This window comes from Myiozetetes cayanensis, unplaced genomic scaffold (genome assembly GCF_022539395.1).
Source record: "Myiozetetes cayanensis isolate MyiCay16 unplaced genomic scaffold, myiCay2020 scf14, whole genome shotgun sequence".
In the NCBI taxonomy this organism is placed as follows: domain Eukaryota; kingdom Metazoa; phylum Chordata; class Aves; order Passeriformes; family Tyrannidae; genus Myiozetetes; species Myiozetetes cayanensis.
Genome location: NW_026087048.1, coordinates 19521620 through 19544662, shown reverse-complemented (window position 1 = coordinate 19544662; position 23043 = coordinate 19521620). Strand labels below are relative to the sequence as shown.

General features: G+C 53.2%; 2 protein-coding genes across 12 annotated transcripts in view; one reads left to right on the top strand and one right to left on the bottom strand.

The window, feature by feature from the left end:
- The window catches only part of ITGA11 (integrin subunit alpha 11), a 63109-nt gene that overhangs the window by 37224 nt on the left and 2842 nt on the right, over positions 1–23043 (top strand). For 10 of the 11 annotated variants that reach the window (XM_050309506.1, XM_050309511.1, XM_050309509.1 and 7 more), the window contains 22 exons: positions 1492–1583; positions 2844–2958; positions 4439–4566; positions 5155–5303; positions 6077–6221; positions 6921–7086; positions 7958–8028; positions 8488–8632; positions 10049–10197; positions 10393–10533; positions 11339–11542; positions 12167–12297; positions 12892–13058; positions 14974–15116; positions 15919–16029; positions 16213–16298; positions 17302–17509; positions 19209–19307; positions 20605–20681; positions 21433–21522; positions 22672–22762; positions 22863–22976. In XM_050309506.1, the coding sequence (XP_050165463.1) occupies positions 1492–1583; positions 2844–2958; positions 4439–4566; positions 5155–5303; positions 6077–6221; positions 6921–7086; positions 7958–8028; positions 8488–8632; positions 10049–10197; positions 10393–10533; positions 11339–11542; positions 12167–12297; positions 12892–13058; positions 14974–15116; positions 15919–16029; positions 16213–16298; positions 17302–17509; positions 19209–19307; positions 20605–20681; positions 21433–21522; positions 22672–22762; positions 22863–22976 (2822 nt within the window). Of the gene's footprint in view, positions 1–1491; positions 1584–2843; positions 2959–4438; positions 4567–5154; positions 5304–6076; positions 6222–6920; positions 7087–7957; positions 8029–8487; positions 8633–10048; positions 10198–10392; positions 10534–11338; positions 11543–12166; positions 12298–12891; positions 13059–14973; positions 15117–15918; positions 16030–16212; positions 16299–17301; positions 17510–19208; positions 19308–20604; positions 20682–21432; positions 21523–22671; positions 22763–22862; positions 22977–23043 lie in introns of those variants that run through there. The other variant, XR_007628142.1, reaches the window with a different exon arrangement.
- Positions 9520–23043, bottom strand: part of MAP2K5 (mitogen-activated protein kinase kinase 5) — a 255429-nt gene continuing 241905 nt past the window's right edge. Inside the window, exon 23 of the transcript XR_007628145.1 lies at positions 9520–9620. The gene's annotated coding sequence lies outside the window, so the exon portion shown is untranslated. The remainder of the gene's footprint in view (positions 9621–23043) is intronic.

The following is a 23043-nucleotide window of genomic DNA, read 5'->3' as shown; positions in this document are numbered from 1 at the left end:
TGACAACACCGAGACTCTTCTAGGAAACAAATCTCGTGTGTGTGTGAATTTGAATCCTGCTAAAAAGCAATCTCTTTTTTTTTCCACTGGGAGGGAGCTCCAAATGACAAGACCAGCTCCATGAGCACATCCTATTTTGTTTTGTTCCAAATCAACTTGTCTAGTGAGCACAGTCCACTGGGGCCTTCTGAGTGGAACCAGATGGGAGCTGCCCTGAGGGGATGCCAAGCTGGAGGTGATGTGGGAGCAGGGATCTGCCCTTGTCCTCCCTCCCTGAGGTGGCAGCAGGAGCAGGAACATCCTGGTGCCCATGGAGAGCTGTGATCCCAAGGTGTCACATCCAGTGGGGTGGCTGCACTGACAGCCAGGATCCTGAAGGACTCAGGACATGGGATAAAGCCCCTTTTTTTTCTAGGATTTGCTGCAGATCTGTGTTGAATCAAGCTCAGGGGGTTCAGATGGAAGCCAGAGCTGCAGCTGGTCCCCAGGGACAAACAAGGGGTGGTTGGAACCTGCTCAGCTTCAGGCTGAGCTCCTTCAAGCTCCAGGTTGGAGATCTGGGGTCGGTTCAAACCTCAGCGAGAGGAAACAGCCTCTGGTTCCACCAGGGGAGGTTTGGGTTGGATATTAGGAAACATTTCTTCAAAGAAAAAGGTTGTCCAGCCCTGGCACAGCCACCCAGGGCAGTGGTGGAGTCCCCATTCCTGGGGGGATTTAAAAGCCCCGTGGATGTGGCACCTGGGGACGTGGGTGAGTGGTGACCTTGGCAGTGCTGTGGGATGGTTGGGCTGGTGGATGGTCTCGAAGGCCTTTTCCAACCCAAATAATTTCGTGATTCTAAAAGACTTGCAAAGGCCACAAGCAATGAAACCAAGCCCCAGTTTTACCATTAATTGCCTGATTTCCTCCTTCTTTTTTCCTTTGGACAAGGGCCTGGAGGGACAGGACACAGGGAATGGCTTCCCACTGCCAGAGGGCAGGGTTAGGTGGGATATTGGGAAGGAATTGTTGGCTGTGAGGGGAATGAGGCCCTGGCACAGTTGACCAGAGAAGCTGTGGCTGCCCCTGGATCCCTGGAAGTGTCCAAGGCCAGGCTGGAACAACCTGGAATAGTGGGAGGTGTCCCTGGGGGTGCAATGAGATGGGTTTTGAGGTGATTCCAATCCAAACATTCCACGTTTCCATGATTCCCAGTTTACTTTTCAGGCAAAGCAGCAAAGGGGCAGCCCTGGATTGGGAGGACCTGCTTGTCCCAGAGCTCTGGGCAGAGGAATGGCTGGATGGGGCAGCGTTTGGGTCCCAGCTCAGTGACACTGGAGGAACAGGGACACGGGGCTGCCCTGGGGCCATTCCCATCTCCTGGGCTCTGGCAGATGGATCAGCCACTCAACACCTGCTGGCCTGGCAGTCCAGGAGGAGACTGAGCCCCTCACAGGGGTTTCTGCCTGAGCTCTCTGCAGGGTTGTCCCTGACCAGCTCCTCTCTCCCCAGGCCGGGTGACGCTCTCCAACGTCTCCGAGAGGAAGGACAACATGCGCCTGGGGCTCAGTCTGGCCACCAACCCCAGGGACAACAGCTTTCTGGTGAGGGACTGGGGGCCTTGGGGCAGCCTGGGAGGGGGATTGCTGTGGGGTGTGTGTATGTCAGCATGGACAGGCAGCAGGGTGCTCCTCTCTGTTTATATGTCTATATTTTATATATATATATATATATTTATATATATATCTCTCTATATAAAAATAAGGAGTTGATCTTTACTGATCCTTGTAGTTCCCTTCCAACTCAGGATATTCCATGATTCTATCTTACATATATGTGTGTATATATAGCATTTTATGTATTAATTATATGTGTTCTATTATAGATAAATATATATAATATATAAATTTTGTATATACTATTATATATAAATAGAAATATATATAAATGCATGATAGAATATACAGTCCATATATTTATATATATTTATATATTCAATATATATTTTATATTATATATGAATTGTATATATCTTTTTATATATAGAAATATATATAAATATATATTCATATACATAATAGAATATAGAATTAGTATCTCTCTATATATGTATCTATTAAATATATATAATACAATATATATAATATACATTATATATATTATATTAAATATATATTTTAATATATGTATATCCAATAATATATGAATTGGGTATATCCTATTATATATAAATAGAAGTATATATATGCATGATAGAATGTACAATTCATATATTTAAATATATTTATTCAATATATATTTATATATTATATATGAATTGGGTATATCCTATTATATATAAATAGAAATATATATTTATATTTGTAATAGAATATAGAACTCATATCTTTATGTATTTTATATTCATATATATTTATGTAAATATATTAGTACCTTTAGGTTTAGATTTTTATATATTTATATGTGACATATAATTTTTATGAGTTACATATATTCTATTATTTATACAAATATAAATATACCTACACATATATATATAAACATATATATGCACACACATATACACACACAGATATATATATATATTTTATATATATATATATATATTTGTGGACTCCCCATCCCTGGACATATCCAAGACCAGGTTGGACAGGGTTTGGAGCAGCATGGGCTGCTGGAAGCTGTCCCTGCCCATGGCATGGGTGGGACTGATGGGCTTTAAGGACCCCTCCATCCCAAGATTCCACATTTCATGCACCAAAGAGTTCCAAAAAAATCACCTCCTATGGGGACAAAGATGCTGAAGGAGGGGACAACCCATCAGTGATGAAGTGCCATTCTAACCCCTGCCAATGTTTCCCCAGGCCTGCAGCCCCCTCTGGTCCCACGAGTGCGGGAGCTCCTACTACACCACCGGCATGTGCTCCCGCGTCAACTCCAACTTCAGGTTCTCCAAGACGGTGGCTCCGGCTCTGCAGAGTGAGAACCCCGTGCCCTGAGCCCTGAGCCCGGCTCTGGGGGCAGAGGGAGCCTCTGCTCCCTCATCCCTCCGGTGCCAGGCAGAAAACAAACCGTGCCAGTGCTCGAGCCAGGCAGGAGAGCGGAGGAAGTGGCTGCAGGGAAGTGATTCCGAGGGGGTCACGTCCACAGACATCTGGGAAACATTTCCCTCCTGACTGACACCCAGGGAAGACAAAAAGATACCTTTTTCTTCCAAAGCCAGGGATAAAAGTATCCAGAATATTTTATCAGAAGGCAAAATAGGGAAAGAATTCGGACTTGGCCACACAAAACAAAGCTCTCATTGACTGGAAGAGAAAGGAGTTGGCCCGAATTTGGACACTGGGAGACGTGACTTTATTTTTGAGGTCTTGAGAAAGCTCCCTGCCTTTCCTGAGGGTGGCAGGAATTGCAGAAGCCCTGACAGTGCTCCTGGAAGCTCCTTTTCCCAGCTGGGCACAGGATTTGATTCCCAACCTCCATCACCCCTCTGGTGTGGATTAATTCCCATGGAAGAGAGAGGGGCTTGGGAAAATGGGACTTTGGGGTGAGCAAGGCAGTAGAGGCAGAGCCCACCACCAAACTCTCAGTGTCACTTCCCCCTTCATGGCCAGGAGGTGTTTTAGCCCTTCTGCAAAGGATAATTGGGATTTTAGGGAGGTTTAGAGGCTGTTATCATGTAGTAAGTGGGATGCAGGGGGTCAGCTCCTTTCCCTGGCTGCCAGGGTGAGACTGGGATTGGGATGGTGACACCCAGCTGAGGACCACAGGGATGGAGTGACCCATGGGTGGGTGACTCAAATCTGTTGGTGCTCTAACCCGTGAAAGCCCTGAAAAAAAGCAGCTGGCAAATATCTGTCACTGGGAAATTCAGCTTCATCTGCTTTTCTGCCCCTTTTCCAAGGGATGTTATAAAATGTAAGCAAAACAGAGACGATGCTGAGCAATTTTCCCCACTGGAAACCGCTCTGCTGCCTTAATCCTTCATGGCTCGTGCTGCACAGCCGAGCCCTGGGGTCCTCACTGGGGTTTTTTTGGCTGCCTCCTCACTGAGGATTTAGTGGGAAGGGAGGAAATGCCCGAGTGGTGCTGGCTGGGAGAGCAGGCAGGGCTGAGCAGTGACTCAGGAGCAAGGCACGGTCTGTGGGGAGAGCAGGGGCCGGATCCCGCTGCTCTTTGAAGTGTGGAATTCTGTTAGACCGGATAAAAGCCCCGAATCTGAATCAGGAAAGATGCCACTGAGTGTTATTCTTAGAAAGTGATCCCATTTTGCCCAGCAGAGAGGATTCTTGTGGCTTCTCTCCACCTTGCTGGAGCCCAGGGCTCTTTCTGAGTGATTGAAATCAGCTTTATTTTCAAATAAATCATCAGAGCAAGCACCTGGCTGGGAGCGAAGCCGTAAATCTCCCCTTCACAAGCACCACTGAGGTGTCTCAGTAATACCCTGCATTTTCCACAGGATGCCAGACCTACATGGACATCATCATCGTTCTGGATGGATCCAACAGCATCTACCCCTGGGTTGAAGTGCAGCACTTCCTGATAAACATCTTGAAAAAGTTCTATATCGGTCCCGGCCAGATCCAAGTAAGCCCCTGCACAACCTGTGTGTCCCCCCATGTCACACAGAGCCCCCCAGCCCTGCTCGTGGGCCTTCTCAGTGTCCCTTTCCTGGAAATGTGGCCTGATTTGGCACAAAATATGGGGGGTTAACTCATTCCCTGGATTTAATTCTCACACTGATGTCCCTAAGTGAGAGATCACACCTCACATCCCAACGGGCACAACCCCGTGGGAATACAGGCAGCATGTTCCATCTGGGAAGAGCTCTCCATGCTCTCCCTGTTAGCAATTGTGGGCTCATTTGGGCTGGGATTTAGGCAGGGATTTGGGCTGGGATTTGGGCAGGGGTATCTCCAACAATTTGCACAAATAACCCCAGTTTGGTCCCACCAGAGATGCTGTGGGTCCACATTGGGACATCCCCCCAAACCTTCAGAGCAGGGTAGGGGTGAGAGAAATAAAACTGAGCATTTTTAGTGGTCCCAGAGAGTGAAAACTGGGGTGAATGGGGACAGAAAGAAGGAATTTTAATGGTGATGGTGGTGTGTGGTTGACAAAGCTCGTTGTGGGGGGGGTTGTTGGCATCCTTTGTGATATTCCCTTAATCCCCAGGTCGGAGTTGTTCAGTATGGAGAAGATGTTGTCCATGAGTTTCATTTAAATGACTACAGGTCTGTAAAAGACGTGGTGGCAGCTGCCAGTCACATAGAGCAGAGGGGAGGCACAGAGACCAGGACAGCCTATGGGATAGAGTTTGCTCGGTAAAAACCTCTCCCCTTCCTCTTCCACAGCCTTGAAATCACCATTTCTTTGCCTTCCCTCCCCCTGCCTTCGCTGTTCCTCGCTGCTTAGAAAGTGGGTGATGCCACCAGGCTAAAAATGCTCTTGCAGAGGGGTTTGGTCCTCAATTAAGGCTTTAAAAATGATGCTCCATAAAACTGCTCCGCCTCCAGTGGGAGCTGGAGCTGAAGGAGGGAGCAGAGGCAGACTCTGGAATTGGATCCCCTTTCTGAAAGCACACAGAGCAGAGCTCTCCCAACCCCCAGGCACTGTAGGGTAGCCCAGAACTTGTTGCAGCCATGACCCACAGCTCCATCTCCTCCCTTGTCAGGGGCAAGTCCCTGCTCCTGCTTTTTTTTTGCCACATCCCAACCAGTTATTCCTGCTGCAAATTGCACATCCCCAGGTGCCACATCCACATGCCTGTTAAGCCCCTGCAGGGATGGGGACTCCACCACTGCCCTGGGCAGTTGTGCCAGTGTCTGACCACCCTTTGGGTGAAGCAATTTTCCATAATACCCAACCTAAACCTCCCCTGGCACAACCTGAGGGCACCTCCTGCTGCCCAGTTTTGACGAATTGAGGCCCCTCTCCTGCGAGAAACCACCTCCACCCACGGAAAAATCCTCTTTTAGCATCCTAAAACATTTGCTGATGGCCCTGCCCTAGCTGGGAGGGGGTTGCAGGTGGGCAGGGCTGGCACCACGACCCTCCTGGCAGGGCTGAGCAGCCCAGGGCGTCTCTTCACTTGCAGCTCGGAAGCGTTTCAGAAAGGTGGCCGGAAAGGGGCAAAGAGAGTAATGATTGTCATCACAGATGGAGAGTCCCACGACAGCCCAGACCTGGAGAAGGTGATCGAGGACAGCGAGAAGGACAATGTCACCAGATACGCGGTGGCGGTGAGTGGGGGCACAGCTGGGCAGGGAGAGGCCCCAAAAACCACACAGGGGGTGCCCCGTGAGCCCCAACACAACCTCTCCCAGTGTGTTCCCAGGGATCCCTGTGGCTGGTGCTGCTTCTGCAGGGGGATGGGATGCTCAGCTCTGGATTCAGAGGGGTGTCCAGCCTGGAGGAACTGCAGCAGCTCCAGGGTTTGGCCCCACAACGGGACGGGTATCAGATGTCAAGGATGGGGAATCCTTCCATGTGGCCACCGCTCAGGGGCTTTGGGGATGGTTCTATCCATCATGTGAAAATTGCAGCTGTGGCTGCCCCTGGATCCCTGGAAGTGTCCAAGGCCAGGCTGGACGGGGTTTGGAGCTACCTGGGACTGGTGGAAGGTGTCCCTGCCCATGGCAGGGGTGGGACTGGATGAGCTTTAAGATCCCTTCCAACCCAAACCATTCCAGGGTTCTGTGAAACTCAAAGTATGGCCAACCATGAAACCGGATGGGATCACCTGGAATCAGTCAAAATTCCAATAGGATTTTGAGTATCTCCAGGGATTATCAGGGCTTACAGACCCCTGTTCCTGAGGTGTCCCTGCCCACGCCAGAGTGTGGAACAAGATGAGATATAAGGTCCCTCCCAGCCCAAACCATCCTGGGGCTGATGATTCCATGAAAACCCCTGAGCCCTGGATTTCTACCCCCACCCAGGTCCTGGGTTATTACAACAGAAGAGGAATCAACCCCGAAGCCTTTTTGAACGAGATCAAATTCATAGCGAGCGACCCCGACGACAAACACTTCTTCAATGTCACGGATGAAGCAGCACTCAAGGACATTGTGGATGCTCTGGGAGAGAGGATATTTAGCTTGGAAGGTGAGTGGTGCTCCTCCCTGACACCTCCCAGCCAAGCCAGGCTGCAAATGTGCTGTTCATCTTCTCTGTGCTGAATTTGAAGGAGTCCCATCGGGGGTTCCCCAAGATCTGTTCAATGCAGAACCTCCAATCATACTGGGAATGGCTTCACATATAAAGAAATATCTTTATTTTGAGTGGTTTGCATCCCTGGAGTGTCAGGAGCACAGATCCCTTCTCCTCCAAAGGACACCCCTCATTCTGGGCACGGCAGCTGTGGTGGCTTTGGCATTTATGGCAAACCTTGGAAATATGGGAATAACGTTGGGGTTTCTGGTTTATTGGCTGAAATTAAATACCAGGAAATATTTCTGTTCCAAATGTCAGCTCAGTCTGCCTTGTGACAAGTTTGTCTGTCTCCAAAACTAAATTTGTCTGAATTTCATGGGAAAAGTGCAGCCTGGCATGAACAGTTGAAGCAGAAGATGGGGGGCTTGCACTGGAAATTAAACATCTTGGGGTTGGGGGAATTTGGGTCAAACCAGTTTGACCAGTTTGCCAAACTCTCCACCAGTTTGCCAGTCCAGCCAGCCTGGTGCTTCCCTGTGGAAGAATTTCCCTGGATGAGAAGCTTCTCCCAGTTGCAATTATGAAGAAAAAGTGGAAGGTCACTACCTGAGCCAGAGGAAGGTGTCCCTGCCCATGGCAGAGGGTGGCACTGGATGAGTTTTAAGGTCCCTTCCAACCCAAACCATTCCATGGTTCTGTGATTGGGATTTGTGTCAGTTGAGCTCCTTTGTGTTCATCCCACCCCAACTCACCAAAGACACCCCCCCTCAGGAAACAAAACTACCCATTAAACACAAATTCCCTTTTGGTTTTTTTTTTTAAGGAACCAACAAGAATGAGATCTCCTTTGGCCTGGAAATGTCCCAGACTGGATTTTCCTCACACGTTGTGGAAGTAAGAGAGTAAATGTGGGGTTTTGTTCCTCCTGCCTTGTGCTGGTTGTCACCACCCTCTGCAGCTGGGAGATGGGGATTTGGGGCAGATTAATAATTGTGATGTTCAATCACTCATGTGAGGCATAAGCTGCTCCTCCTGATGCCACAAATTCTTGGGAAGGACATGCTGGGATGTGGAGGAAGGCACTTGGCAGTGCAGGGGGATGCTCAGCCCCCCCACCCCAAAGGTTCTGGCAGGGCCCAGAGAAAAGCCAGCAGGGAATTCTGTCCAGGGCTTTTCCTAGGGAGGAAAAGCAGCCTGAAAATCTGTAACTGGGGTTGAAGCGTCATTCCAGCAGGTCTGAAAACCTCCAGGTGTGCTTTAGGAATGGTTTTCCTGGTCTGGAGGGGAAGGGAGGGGGGGAAATCACCTCCACCTGGCAAGAAATCCCCTCAAGCTCCCCCTGCCCTCCCACAGGACGGGATCCTCCTGGGGGCAGTGGGAGCCTACGACTGGAATGGAGCTGTCCTGAAGGAAACCAGCAGTGGGAAGGTCATTCCCCTGAGGGAATCTTATCTCCAGGAGTTCCCCGAGGAGCTGAAGAATCACGGGGCGTATTTAGGTAAGAACAGTGAAAGAGCTGCTGGGGGGGAATTCAGGATTTTGTGCTTAATGATGGGAAGAGCAACATATTCCTGAGGTGACTAATGACAGAGTGGCTCTGTGCCTGCATCCCATGGGTGTGAGGGCTCTGGGATGCAGCCCAGGAGCATCCTCACCTGGGAAGAGCCCCGCTCCCAGCCTGGTGAGCAGCACAAAAGGGATTTAAATTCAGGGACAGCTGAGCCAGAGCCAGCCCGGGTCATCCACAGAGCTTCCTGGAATGTTTTAAAAGCAGAGATGGAATTTCATGCCTAGGGAGGAAATACCTGCTGGGTTAATCCGTTCCATGTGTGGCTGGAGTAAAAATATCAGCCTGGCTGGGAAAAGGAAGGCTCTCTGCAGAGATGTGGCTGCCCTGCAGGGTGGGGTGCTGGGGGGTCACCTGCCAGCACATCAGGGCCCTTCCCTGGGATCACAAACTGCCCCTGGACATCCGTGGGGTGACAGCAGAGTGTCCCCCAGGCTCGGCTGGGGGTCCCAGTTGTCTTCCAGGGATGCCCATGGCAGTGTGGGGCAGCTCAGCTGGGCTCTGTCTTTCCCACCAGTTGGAGTGAGAAATCTGGGAATATTAAGGAAATGCTGGTGTATCAGCACCTGGGGATTTCAGAGCTGATGTTTGGCTTCGGAGTATCCACCAAAAAGGGGAATATTTAGGGAAACAGGGACCCCAGGTAAGGCCTGTGACCAGGAAAAGGGGTCTGTAAACCCCAATAATCCCTGAGGATACTCAAAATTCAACTGGATGTGATTCCAGGTGATCCCATCCAGTTTCATGGCTGGTCAAGCTTTGAGTTTCATAGAATCCTGGAATGGCTTGGGTTGGAAGGGATCTGGAAGGATCCATGGCCAGGGCCACCTTCCACCAGCCCAGGTTGCTCCAAGCCCCATCCAGCCTGGCCTGGGACACTTCCAGGGATCCAGGGGCAGCCACAGCTTCTCTGGGCAACCTGTTTCACTTCTAATAATTTAAGCAGCATTTAAAACTGAGCGTGAAGGTTCAGAAACCTGGAGCTGGGGTTGAAAACCAGGATTTTGCATCAGCAAAGCCCTTTCCTGCCCCCAGCACCCCACTGCTGTTTGACTTGATGTGAGCCATGAAATGAAACACTTTAAAGTCCAGGAGTTGGATTCACCTTCGATGAAAGAGGGATTTACACGGGGTTTTTCCAGGCAGTGCCAGAACTCCTGGCACAGCAGTGCTGCCCGAGGCCTGGCAGCACCTGAGCAGGGGACCCAAAGCCATGGAAAAATCTGCCTTTCCAAGCTTCCCGCTCTGGGGAGCGGCCAGAGCTGTGTCACCAGCTGGGGGCTGATGGAAAGCAGGCCCTGGGAGCAGGAGCTGGGAATTCTCACGCCGTGCCCACCCCCCTTGCAGGTTACACCGTCTCCTCCGTCGTTTCCACCAAGCACGAGCGGATTTACGTGGCGGGAGCTCCCAGGTTCAACCACACGGGGAAGGTCATCCTCTTCAGCATGCACAGCAACAGGAACCTCACCATCCACCAGGCCCTGAAAGGAGAGCAGGTAATGCCTGCCAGGAATGCTGCACTGATTTTATCTCCCCCGGAAAAATCAACCCTTCATTTTGCGAACTGTCCCAACAGCTGAGGGTGTCACTGCACCCACGGCTCCAAACTGTGGGGCTGGAGCAGGGGCAGGGCTTGGGATGTCCCCACGAGGGGGGGTGGCATCGCTCCCACCCTCTCCTGTCTCCTGCAGATCGGTTCCTACTACGGCAGCGAGATCAACTCCCTCGACGTCAACGGCGACGGCGTCACCGACGTGCTGCTGGTGGGAGCCCCCATGTACTTCAGCGAGGGCAGGGAGAGGGGCAAGGTCTATGTCTACACCCTGCAGGAGGTACGTGGCAGCACCAGGGGGTGATTTGGGACAGGGGACAGGGATTTGGGGCACTGTGATAGCAGCTGTGTCCCCTTGTGCCACCCCACCCGCCAGCTCCCATCAGACATCCCGGGTGGTGGTGCGGGAGGTGCAAAGTGAGGTCCTGCTGCTCCCAGCCCCAACAGGGCTCAAAACAGGGTCTCTGCAACGTGGTGTCCCTCTGGAGAAACATCTCCATCCACTGTACCTCCCACAAACCCGTTCCCTCCAAGGGCACCCAGGGCATGGGGCTCTGGGGAGAGGCAAGGTGGGTCTCTCTGCCACGGGGACGGGACATGTGCCACCCCTGTCCCCTTCCCTGGTGCACTGGGGCAGGACCAGCTTTCCTGCCACCCTCAAATCTCACTCAAAATCCGGTTTCTGAGGCAAACCCATGAGGCTCTGGGGGTCCCCAGGCAGTGAGCAGGTCGTGTTCTCCATCCAAGGGTGCAGAGCCCAACCCCCAAGCAGTGGAGTCCCCGTCCCCAAACCACACATCTGAGGCCATTATTTATGTAGGATGTTCCAAAAGGAAGGCAAAGCAGACACGGGGCTGGTGTGGGGTTCAGGGGCTCACCCCTGCCTGGGGAGGTGTCCCACAGGAATTCCCACAGCCCCAGCAGTGCTCTCCCCTCCTTCCTCGGTGAAATCGCTGCCACGTTGGTTAATGTCACTGCCACATTGATTAATTAATGCATCTTTGAGGGGCTCCTCCTCTTTCCAGGCTGCTGCTGATGGTTTTTGGGGTTGTTTTGCTCCCTTTTCTCTCTGGCTGGCCCGGCAGAACCGCTTTGTTCCCGGTGGAGCCCTGGTGGACCTGCAGAGTTACCAGAACTCGCGCTTCGGCTCCTGCATCGCCGCCGTGCCCGACCTCAACCAGGACACCTACAACGACCTGGTGGTGGGGGCACCCCTGGAGGACGAGCACCAGGGAGCCATTTACATCTTCCTGGGCTTCCAAGAGACCATCCTCAAGAAGTACAAGCAGGTGCTTCCCTCGTCCTGGTCCTTTCTGTCGTTTATGCCCATTTTAAGGACTGATAGAGCAGGAGCAGCATTGAATTGTTAATTATTGTGGCCAGAGATTTCCTCTTCTGAGACATCCAAGACAAAGCACTGGAATTCAAGCCCTGGAAGCGGCTTCCCAGGGCAGTGGTGGAGTCACCATCCCTGTGGATGTGGCACCTGGGAACACGTGTTAGTGGTTGGCAGTGCTGAGGAAATGGTTGGACTCAGCAACCTTAAAGGGCTTTTCCAACCTGGATTATCCCATGACTCTATAAAGTATGGAAAACATGCTTGAAATTCGAGGTGATGCTCAGCACTTGGTGCAAGGGATTGCTATAGATTTATTTATTAATTATAAATAAATACATAAAGAAAGAATTTATTGCTATTTACTCATTTCTCACACTTGTGAGAGACAGTAAATACACAGAGTGAATTCAGCAGAAATCTCTGGATGGTGCCTCCAAAGAGAAATTCTCCAATTCTCTGGGAGTTTAGAGTTGGTGCAATCCCTTGGATTCTCCGGTAGCCTGGTGGAGGTTGGCATGGCAGCCCCTTGGCAGGAAGGGAGGTTGCAGCCTGGACTGTGCCCATTCCTTTTCAGAGGATTGCAGCTGCTGACCTCGCTCCAGGCCTGATGTATTTTGGGTGCAGCATCCACGGGCAGCTGGACCTGAACGAGGACGGGCTCGTGGACTTGGCCGTGGGCTCGCTGGGGAACGCGGTGCTGCTGTGGTGAGCTGGGCCCCCCTGGGCACCCCCTGCCCAAACCTCACTCAGTGTTCTCATACTGTTCAAGGCAGAGCTGATTTCCCAACAGTCTGACCCTTCTCTCCAGAGTAATGACCACCTGTCTGGTGGGAGGGGCTGTGGGATTTCAATTTTTGCTCTGAGGCTGTGGGATTTCCAACCTGTAGGGCCCTGCAAAGATGCCAGAGGGTTTGTTTTGGTTTTTTTTTTGCACTGCATTTCATCATCTCCAGGAGTTCATCATTCTCCAGGAGTTTCCAACCAGCCAATTGATTGGTGGTGATTTGCCCAGGCTCCCTCTGGTCTTATTTTATAATAAGAATTGAATATTTTCAAGCATTGATTGGTGTTTGGAAAGTCCCTTGAAGCTGTTGAGACAGAGGGTGGCTGTGCCCAGCTGAGATGGGCCACCCTGGGGTGCTGTGTGCCCACAAAGGGCCTTTGCTCCTCCTCAGCACCTTCCTGGCATTGGGCAAAAGCACAAAAAGGTGTGAAAAGTGCAAACCTGGAGGTGTGGGGGACTTGTAGGGCGAGGATGACGCCCCACAGCTCATCCCTCAACCTGCTGCAGTCCCACAGGTCCCGCAGCGTGGTCCAGATCAACGCCAGCATCCGCTTCGAGCCCTCCAAGATCAACATCTTCACCAAGGACTGCAAGAGGAACGGGAAGGACGCCACCTGCATGTCGGCCTCCGTCTGCTTCACCGCCCTCTTCCTCTCGGCCCACTTCCAGACGGCCAGCGTGGGTAAGGGCACGGCTGTCCCAGGGCACCACCCCCTCCACGCCTTGGGAAGGTCTCCAGCCCCAAGGCAGCACCCGGAGCCTGCTGAGGGAAACTATTCTGGATGCTGGAAGGGGCTGCTCGGGGTGGGTGGTGGAGTCACTGTCCCTGGAGGTGTTTCAGGAGGGTCTGGATGTGGCTCTCGGTGCCATGGTCTGGGTGACAAGGTGGGGTTGGGTCGGAGGTTGGACTCGAGGATCTCAGAGGTCTTTTCCAGCCCAGGTGATCCTGTGAGTCTGTGATTCAAGGCACTGGTGTGTGTGGAGCAGAGCACATCCCACACAGATTCCACAGAACATTCTGGGTTGGGAGGGACCCACAAGGATCACCAAGTCCAACACTTAACTGAGTGGGATCAAACCCTCGGCCGTGGTGGGAATAATGCCAAGGTCAGGCATTATTACCCACCACGACCAACTGAGCTCATCTGAGGGTCCTCCAGGAGTGTTTGGACACCACCTGCCACATCCCTTTCCACCCACTAATTTGTCCCTGACCAGGCTGAGGCAGCAGGGATGGTGGCTCTGCCAAGGAACACCCCAAGGATAACCCATCCCTGTGTTTAACCCCTTCCCTCCCCTATTCCCCTGAGCCATGGGATGTGTGACAGGGGTGTCACCACAGGCAGGGCAGGAGGGGCCGTGCCTAGCCCACATCCCCCAGAACCCATCCCTCCTCCCCCTGCAGCAGCAGGACACAGCTGCCGACCACATGTGCGTGTTTTCCCTCATCCCAGGGAATCTCTGGGCTGCTGTGACCCCGAGTCTCCCCCCGGATGCTTCCCGGTGACTCAGCGGAGCGGGGGAAGTGAGAGCAACTCATCCCCTGTCATAGGAAAACCAGGAACTGAGCAAAGCCAAAGGAAAAACTCCCATCCCCCCCGAGCAGGAGTTTTGTTTTGTACTGCCCAAGCCAGTGTTTTCCTCCTGCAGGGTAAAAATCTGAGTGGGGTTGTCTTTATTTATTTGATTTTACACTTGTTTCCACCCGGAAGAGCCACCCCATGGATGGGGCTGATGGTGGCTCCTTCCTTATCCATGTTTTACATCACACTGGTGTAGTGGGAGCCCCTCTGCTCTGGAGCCAGGCTGGGAGAGCTGGGGGGGGTTCACCTGGAGAAGAGAAGGATCCAGGGAGACCTGAGAGCCCCTTCCAGGGCCTAAAGGGGCTCCAGGAGAACTGGAGAGGGACTGGGGACAAGGCATGGAGGGACAGGACAAAAGGATTGGATGGGATATTGGGAAGGTATTCTTGGCTGTGAATGTGGGGAGGCCCTGGCACAGGTTGCCCAGAGAAGCTGTGGCTGTCCCATCCCTGAAAGTGTCCAAGAATGGGTTGGATGGGGCTTGGAGCAACCTGGGCTAGTGGAGGGTGTCCCTGAGGGTGGAATGCGATGCATTTTGAGGTGCTTTCAACCCAAACCATTCTGGGATTCTGTGCTTCTGTGAAATGCCACCCTGCTTGGAACTGGGTTGGGAATCTTCAGTCTCTTTCCACCAGCAGTGCAGGAAGCAAATGATCTCCATAAAGCATCCAGGCCAGGAGCATGGTGGGGTAGGATACCCCCAGAACAGCTCCAGGCCTCCATGTGAATCCATGGGAGCAAATAATTGTGTCTCCTGCCCCGATTCGAAGCAGTGTCCGGCAGTCAATGCCACGATGCCTTCCTAAAGCTCCTCCTGCAGAGCAGCTGCTCTGCCCCACAGGAATGTCCGTCAGACACAGGCAGAGCTGGCCACAGCCCGATGCTCCCGGATTCCCCTCAGTGTGCTCCTTACCAGGCTGCTCCCAGGGCTCAGGAGCACACCCTCGGAGGGGATGTTTTGGTGTGTGAGCCCTGAGCCCCCCTGAGCCCCCCTGAACCCCGCTGTCCCCGCAGGGCTGCGCTTCAACACCACGCTGGATGAACGACGCTACACGCCGAGGGCTCACCTGGACGAGGGCGGCGAGCGGCCGGCTCAGAGGGCACTGGTGCTGCCGGCTGGGCAGGAGCGCTGCCAGAGCCTCCCCTTCCACGTCCTGGTGAGTCTGTGGGAGCTCCAGGCGGGGGTCTCCTCCCCAGCCAGCCCTGCTGAGGGTGCTCTGTGCGGGGATGAGCCGGGGTGTTGTTGCTGGAGCCTCGAAGGTTTCTCGGGGCTGGGAGTGAGCGTCATCCCGCAGCCTGGGTCGCTTCCCGCTGGGCTTGATGTGGTCAGGGATGGAGCTGCCAGCACGTGGCAGCTGCTGGGTCCCCAGGCACTGACTTCATTCAGGCCCAGCTTGTGTGTGCTCTGATCCACGGGCCGTGCCCTCGGGGAGGGCGTGCACTCCTGATCCCTGGAGCAGGCTGGTCCTCCTGCTCCAGAACTCTCCTTGTTTCCATCAGGAACTGAGTGCCTCCATGCCAGTCCCTGCTGGGCTCACCCTGTGCACCCTCCAACCAGCAGGGTCCCACCCCTGGGTGCAGAGCTGGCAGAACCCTCTGCCTCGCTCGCGGGGAGCAGCTGATGCACAAACCTGGCCAAAGGCAAACATTCCCAGGGAATGATGAGAATATTGTGGAGGCCAGGCAGGACCGAGCTGCCAGACTGGCCTGGCCCCAAGCCCTGGCCTGAACTGCACTGAACTTCTGGGAAGTTTGAGGCTGGAGCTCGAGACGGAGCTTGTGATTTAAGCCCAAGAAGCGTCTCACCCCGGAGCATCTCTGCAGGCCTGGGGAGCTCCTGGAGCTTCCTTACCGGCTGGGGCTGCAGGACAGACCTGTCCCCCCTTGAGGGGACACCCTGTGGTGCTGCCCCTCCCCGAGAGCAGCCCTGTCCTCCTCACTGGCCCTTCCCACCCACAGGACACGGCGGACTACGTGAAGCCGGTGACGTTCTCCATCGACTACGAGCTGGAGCACCCGGAGCATGGCCCCATGCTGGATGATGGGTGGCCCACCTCCCTCAGGGTCTCGGTAGGTGCAGCACCCACCTCCTAGGGGACCTTTTATCAGGCACCTGCTCAGCAGATGGATCTCTGGGTGTAACCTTTGTCCTGTGACAGGGTGGGTTGGGCACTGCTGCAGCCTGGTGTCACCGCCTGTGTCCCCAGCCTGGGGCACAAATGGTCCCTGAGCTGCTCCCATTGTCCCCCTCAGGTCCCTTTCTGGAATGGGTGCAATGAGGACGAGCACTGTGTCCCTGACCTGGTCCTGGATGCCAGGAGTGATGTCCCCAGTGCCATGTGAGTAGCTCACCCAGAACACCCTCCAACCAGTATCACAAACTGGGGGAGGCTCCAAAAATCCATCCCCAGCCCATGTTCCCTAAATTCTGACATTGCAGCTGGTGCTTCACCCAGCACCACCACGAGGTTCATCCAGCCCCTCCACGAGGTGCTCCAGCAGCTCTCTGAGCCTCTGCCTGCTCCCTGTCTGGAATGAATCAGTGTTTTTCCAGGGAACCCACAAAACAACTAATATTTGGTGCCATGGTGATGAGTCCCAGGGAGACAAATCAGTAAATAACAGGGGGGGAATAAATGCTAGGCTGGCATTACCCACCTGGCAATTACAGGCTTGACTCACGCACAGGAAATAATTGCACAGCACAGCTCGTTGGCTGAAGAGCTTTTAAAGGTTTTTTGGTTTTTTAAAGGAGTTTTGGTTTTTTAAAGGTTATTTGGTGAGTCCAGAGGAGGGCCCGGAGCTGCTCCCAGGGCTGGAGCCCCTCTGCTCTGGAGCCAGGCTGGGAGAGCTGGGGGGGCTCACCTGGAGAAGAGAAGAATCCAGGGAGACCTGAGAGCCCCTTCCTAAGTGGGCTCCAGGAGAGCTGGAGAGGGACTATTTACAAAGGCCTGGAAGGACAGGACGAGGAGGGTTGGTTAGATGGGATATTGGGAAGGAACTCCTGGCTGGGAGGGTGGGGAGGCCCTGGCACAGTTTTACCAAAGAAGCTGTGGCTGTCCCTGCACCTCTGGGAGTGTCCAAGGTTGGATGGGGCTTGGAGCCACCTTTGCTGATGGCATGGGATCTGCCTTCCTTGCATCCCATCTGTCCTGAGCCCTCCTGGTGATGCCTGACGAAGCTCCACCCCATCAGCCCAAAATCCCAGCAAGCAAAACACTGGACAGCGGGAGGAATTTGATTCCTCCTTCCATAGCAGCCCATCGGGACAGAGGGAGAGCCGGGGAGGATTCCCACGCACTGTGGGCTTCAACACCCCGGGAATTTCCCCCCCTGTTTCAGGGAGTTCTGCCGGCGGGTGCTCCGGAGGGGCCCCCCGGAATGCTCGGCCTTCAGCCTGTCCTTCGACGGCTCCGTGTTCGTGCTGGAGAGCAGCAGGAGGAGGGTGGCGGTGGAGGCCACGCTGGAGAACCGCGGGGAGAACGCCTACAGCACCGTCCTCAACATCTCCTTCTCCAGGAACCTGCAGCTCGCCAGCCTCATCCCCAAGGTGAGGCTCCCCCGGGAACAGCCGGGCCTCTTCGGGGACGCTCCCGATCCCAGCCGGAGGAGGAAGCCGCGTCCCAAAGCAGAGCCCAAAAAAGTGTCTCCATCCCTCATAAATCAGGCATGTTTATGGGCTTCGTCTCTAAGCACTTCCAGCCCTTCCAGCTCTTTATTTTGGAAACGCAGGGGTTTTTAAGAGCCTGAAAGAAGGTCGGAGGCAGATGAAATTATTTCCCCTCTTTATTTTTCTACTCTGGTAGTTTAAAAATACTCCCCACCCGTGGCCAAGTTCCTGTCAAGGGGGGAGTTTTACAGCTGAGATGTATCTCCTGGAAGTAAGGGCTGATGGTGGGAGTGTGGTCACAGCTCAGGGTGATGCCACCTCTCTACGGTTGTCCCCTGGATGAGCCCCCTGTGGCCCATCCACTCCCCCCCTCCTCAAAATTTCACCCCCACCACTCTCTTGATCTCCACGTGACTCCTCCCTTTTCCCAGCGAGGTTTGGGAAATGTGCTGATGCTGCTGAGCCCTCCCTCATCCCCCCAATGACTTCATCCCCACCACAGATCCCATCTCCTGCCTCTGTTTTCCTCCAGGCCTTGCCAAGGGAAAATTGTGGGGCACGCTGCCCACAAAAGAAGAAAAATGCATTTTTTGAGGGCTTTACTGCAGATTAAGTGAGGGGGGGAAGCCCTACCAGTGGTGGGTGACAGAAGGCCTTGAGCAGGAGTGGGGGTAGGAAATATTTGCAGCTGGTTATGGAAGTGTCACTGCTAAAGGGGGCCTGGCTGCTGCTCCTCAGAAATCAGCATACTGCCAACTCCAGGGGATGGGTGTAAGGTAAGTAATAAGTAGCTGTGGCCCTAAGAAGTCCATAATCTCAGCAGGGGAGTGGGAGGAAGCTCCAGGCTCCTGCTGGGGGCTCTCAAGGACTGGGATGTTTCTGCTCCTGGCAGGACTTGTCCGGTGGCAGCAGCTCAAACTGAGACCCTTGAGGGGTCTAAGGCAGGGGTAAAAGCTGGAATAGCTCTTTGTCTCATGGTGAGGGTGGACAGCTGCTCACAGCCAGGCTACAGCCTCTTGCAGGGCTGCAGAGGAGGCAGAGCAGGGTTGGTGTCCCATCCCATCCCTTCCCATTCCACCTGGGATTGGGCTTTGCAGGGAGCTGGAGACATGGAAGGTGTTCCAGCAGCAGGAATGTAATTGTTGAGGTGAGGAAATTAAACACCATGGTTTAGCTGATGGCCATGCAGAAAATGAGCTCCTGTTATCCCTTGGTGCTCCCTGGGGACTCCTCATCACGGGAAAATCTCCTTCCTGATTCCAGTGCCAAGAACAGGCGGGTTCATTCATTCACTGCTCATCCACTCAATTCATAAAGAGGATTTAAATCAGAAGGCTGGAAGTTGTTTGCTAGAAATGCCCCTCTCCAGGAATGTCAAGGAATCTGTGGGAAGGATTCCCAGCCTGCAGCAAGCGGGGTGGATTGGGAGGTTGTTTTTCTGGGGGGGGTTGGTTGTCCTGTTCCTTCATTCACGACTGTTATTTTGTTGGTTTTTTTGCCTGGTGGGTTTGTTGGCTGGTTGGTTGTTTCTCCCAAAGGTCAAGCCCACTTTGAGCCCCATGGGTGTGTTTCCTGCTCTCAGGATGAGGTGGCCAAGGGGCTCATTCCAACCTCACGGGCACTTTGTGTCCCATTTTAGGACGACACCGACGTCAACATCGACTGCACGGCTGACGACAGGCACCCCAACAAGAGAGTGTGCAACGTCAGCTACCCCTTCTTCAGAGCCAAGGCCAAGGTAAAGATGTCCCTCCTGCCCAGCTGAGGCTTCACCCGTGGGACAGGAGCCCTCTGCCCCCAGCGTGACCATGGGGTCGCACCCATCCATCTGCTGGGCTGGGCAGCTTTGAACAGGACTTTAAAAGGCAAAGATTTGGTTTCTTCTCTTTCTCCACCTGTTGTTGGAGTTGGAAAGGTATGCTAGAAGTGGTTGAGATGCTGCCTTGGTGCTGGGAGAGCCCCAGAGTCAAACCCAGCTCCTGCAGGTCACAGAATTGGACTCCAGGCCTTTGCAGCGATTTAATGTTGGCTTCAAACCACTGATGGTGACTTCCCTGAGCTCCATGGGGATGAGGAGCAAGCTGTCAACCTTCCCTGCCTGAGAGGTTTTCCTCGCCCTGAGGTGGCTCTGGAGCCTGCTCTGAGCCTGTCCAAGCCCCTTTGGGCTGGTGGTACCCCCTGAACCACAGCTCCCAGTAGTTCCCAGCACTCAGGATGAGCTCAGGTCCTGTGAGCATCATTTTTATAAGACAAAAAGCCCTTTGCAAGCATTAAATGCAGCAATAAAGGGGGAAGGAAAAGTGAGGAGATGCAGCCACTGGGCATCCATGTGAAATCTCACCCTGCACCCTCGTGGGAAGAGTGGCCAACACAAGAGTGATGTGGAGATAAAATCTCCCCAGCTCCTGTATCCATCTGAAGCTTTTCCTTGTCAGAAGGCTGATGATGATGAATGAGCTCCAGGCACCTCACTCGGCTTTCAAGCTCCCAAAAAAGCCCTCTCAGATGCCTGTGGCTGCCCGAGGAGCCCCAGCCCAGCTCCCCATGACCTCGGGGGGCTGGGAATGCATCTGCGTGGCACCAGGTACTGCAGGTCCTGCCAAAGCAAAGACAAGCTGGAAATGGAAATTTGGCCCCAGAGCAGCAGGAGCTTTAATATTATAGTCAGCTGTGCTGTCCCAGACAGTTTGAGGTCATTGCCACAGGCTGCAGATGTGACATTTATCACATTTTATTGTTGTTGGCTCTCTCAGCTGCCTCCCCCGGGCCGCAGATGGAGCGAGCGCAGCGGCCTCTCACTGCCGCTCCCCGGGAGGAATCCCCTTCCAAAGGGGAACTGCTCCCTTCTCCAGCCTCAGGGGGGAAAAATGCAGCATGAGGGGCTGGAATAAATCCTGTAAATCCTCCTCTGTCCTTGGAAAGGCTCTGCTCCAACCCGGCAGCATCGTGGCGATGCTCTAACCCAGAGTCCCTCATCCCTCCTGGGGGATGTTTTTCCCCCTCGTGTTTTCCCCACTCTGTTTCCCACTCCACAGGTAGCTTTTCGCCTGGATTTTGAGTTCAGCAAGTCGGTTTTCTTGGAGAACATGGAGATCTACATGATTGCCAGCAGGTCAGTGGTGGCTTTCTCCCTTGAACATCTTTGTGGGGGCAACGGGATCATGGAATCCTGGAATGGTTTGGGTTGGAAGGGACCTTAGAGCTCATCCCATCCCATCCCCTGCCATGGGCAGGGACACCTTCCACCAGTCCAGGTTGCTCCAAGCCCTGTCCAGCCTGGCCTTGGACACTTGCAGGGATGGAGCATCCTGGAGCAACCTGGAGGCTTCACCCAGGGAATACCCACAAGGGAACCTGATTTCCATCCCCGTGCTCACAAATCAGGCTGGTTTTATTTATCTTTATATTTATACCCATCATTTTCCCATGTGTGTGAGGCTGTGCAGTCACTGCCAGGCTCTGCTGAATCTCCAGCCAGGGTTCCTTTCTCATCCACCCTCACACTGCAAAGATTTCCCAGGAAAAAATATCTCAAAATTCTCCTTCCTCACCCTTCCTGCACAGGGAGAGATTTCCAACAGGAAAGTGAAATTTCATTACAGATTAATATTTTTTTTTTAATTTTCATCAGTTATTAGAGCAGAGGGGGACTCACCTGCACCACGTAGAGGCTGCTGGGTGTGACACCTCTCTCCAGCCTTTTATGTAGATGGATTAAAAAAATCACAGAACAAAATTGCTTTATCTTTACGCTTTGACCAAAAAGCAGAAGTTCAGCCCTTTCCCTTCCTATGACCCCCCCAAAAAATATCAGAGGGCATCAGGCTCCTGCCTCACCCCCTCTGGCCCTGCTGCTGTTCCAGTGACAGTGAGGAGAAGGAGAGCACCAAGGAGGACAACTTTGCCCACCTCAATTTCCACCTGAAGTACGAGGCCGACCTGCTCTTCACCAGGTGTGTGTTTGGGAAGGGGCTGCAGCTCCTGGGAGGTCCCAGACCGCAAGGAAAACCCTTGGGAAAACCAAGTGGGAGCTGGATTCAAACACAGCCCAGTGCAAACCCAGCTTTAATTTGGGGAATCTCTTTAAAAACGGGGGCTGAAGGGCCCATAAAATCCGGGCCATCCCTTATAAAAATCACCAGTGTGTGCTCTCACCACATTCACAGGCACAAGTGTTAATGAAGAGGTGTGAGGGCAATTTTTTAAGGGGAAAAAAATTTACTTCTTGTAGGTAATAATGTCCATAACAGGTGTTTCCAGTGTCTGGGCCATTTGCCATCCCACTAAAGCCACGGGAGAGAAGCTCAGCTGAGGGATGTGTGTGGAATCACCAGTAACTCAAGTCTGGGAGAGTGAGGGGTGAAGGCACAAATAATCTATTAACCTGATGATAGGAAAAATCATGGACCCCAGAAGCACATTTCCTGGCACTGCTTGCTGTCATCCTGAGGAGATTTTTGAGACCTTCAGTCATTTTGTATTTATGGAGTTTTTTTTAGCCTAAGGCACTGAAAATAAAACCACTTTAACACTCAGGATTTATGGGGAGCGAGGGGATTCTCCTCTTAACAAATACCAGAATCATTCTCCTCCAAGGGAAAACTTGGAGGGAAAGAACAACCAAAAAAATATATCAAATTTGGGAACCTTGGGGTGAAAAAAGGGGGAATAACTGCAGAGAATGTGGGGATTTGGGGCCATGTGTCCCATGCCATGACATGGGTGAGCACATGTCCCATCGCAGGTGCTCCTGGATGGGATCCCACAGGACCCTTTGGATGCTCCTGGCTCCTTCCCCTCCTCTCCAGCTGCAAACCAGAGATTGATTTACCTCCTCTGACTCACACATGACACTCAGACACCCTGCCAGGGCCTTGGATGTCTCTGTTTTATTAAAAAGGCGAGAAAATCCTGCAAAGAAAGGGAAAGTCCTGCAGGAGCATTAAAATCCCTGGGGTTTTTTGCACGAGGGGGAGTCAGGTGCTGATTTCCATCTGAAATGGAGCCAGGAGGACCTCGAGCCCTGCCTGGGGAGGGGCTGGGAGTGCTGGGACGCTTCATTCCAAGCCCAGCTCACGACTTGTCACCCCTTGTGACAACAGGACATCGAGCCTGGACTACTACGAGGTCAGGTCCAACAGCTCCCTGGAGAGATACGACAGCATCGGCCCCCCCTTCCACTGCACCTTCAAGGTGAGGATGAGGAGGGGCTCCAACCGGCTGAGGGACCCCCCCAGCGCCACCCCGGAGGTGGGATGTGCCACAGTCACATCCCTGTCCTCTCCCCTCCCAGCTGCAGAACCTGGGCTTCTTCCCCGTGGAGGGGGTGACCATCAGGATCACCGTCCCCGTGGCCACCCGGGCAGGCAATCGCCTCCTGCTCCTCACTGACTTCCTGCTGGACCAGGTAGGGTGGGATTGCACCCCAGTTCAGGGTCCCTCCTGCACGGGGATGGGGGTGGAGGAGTGCCATG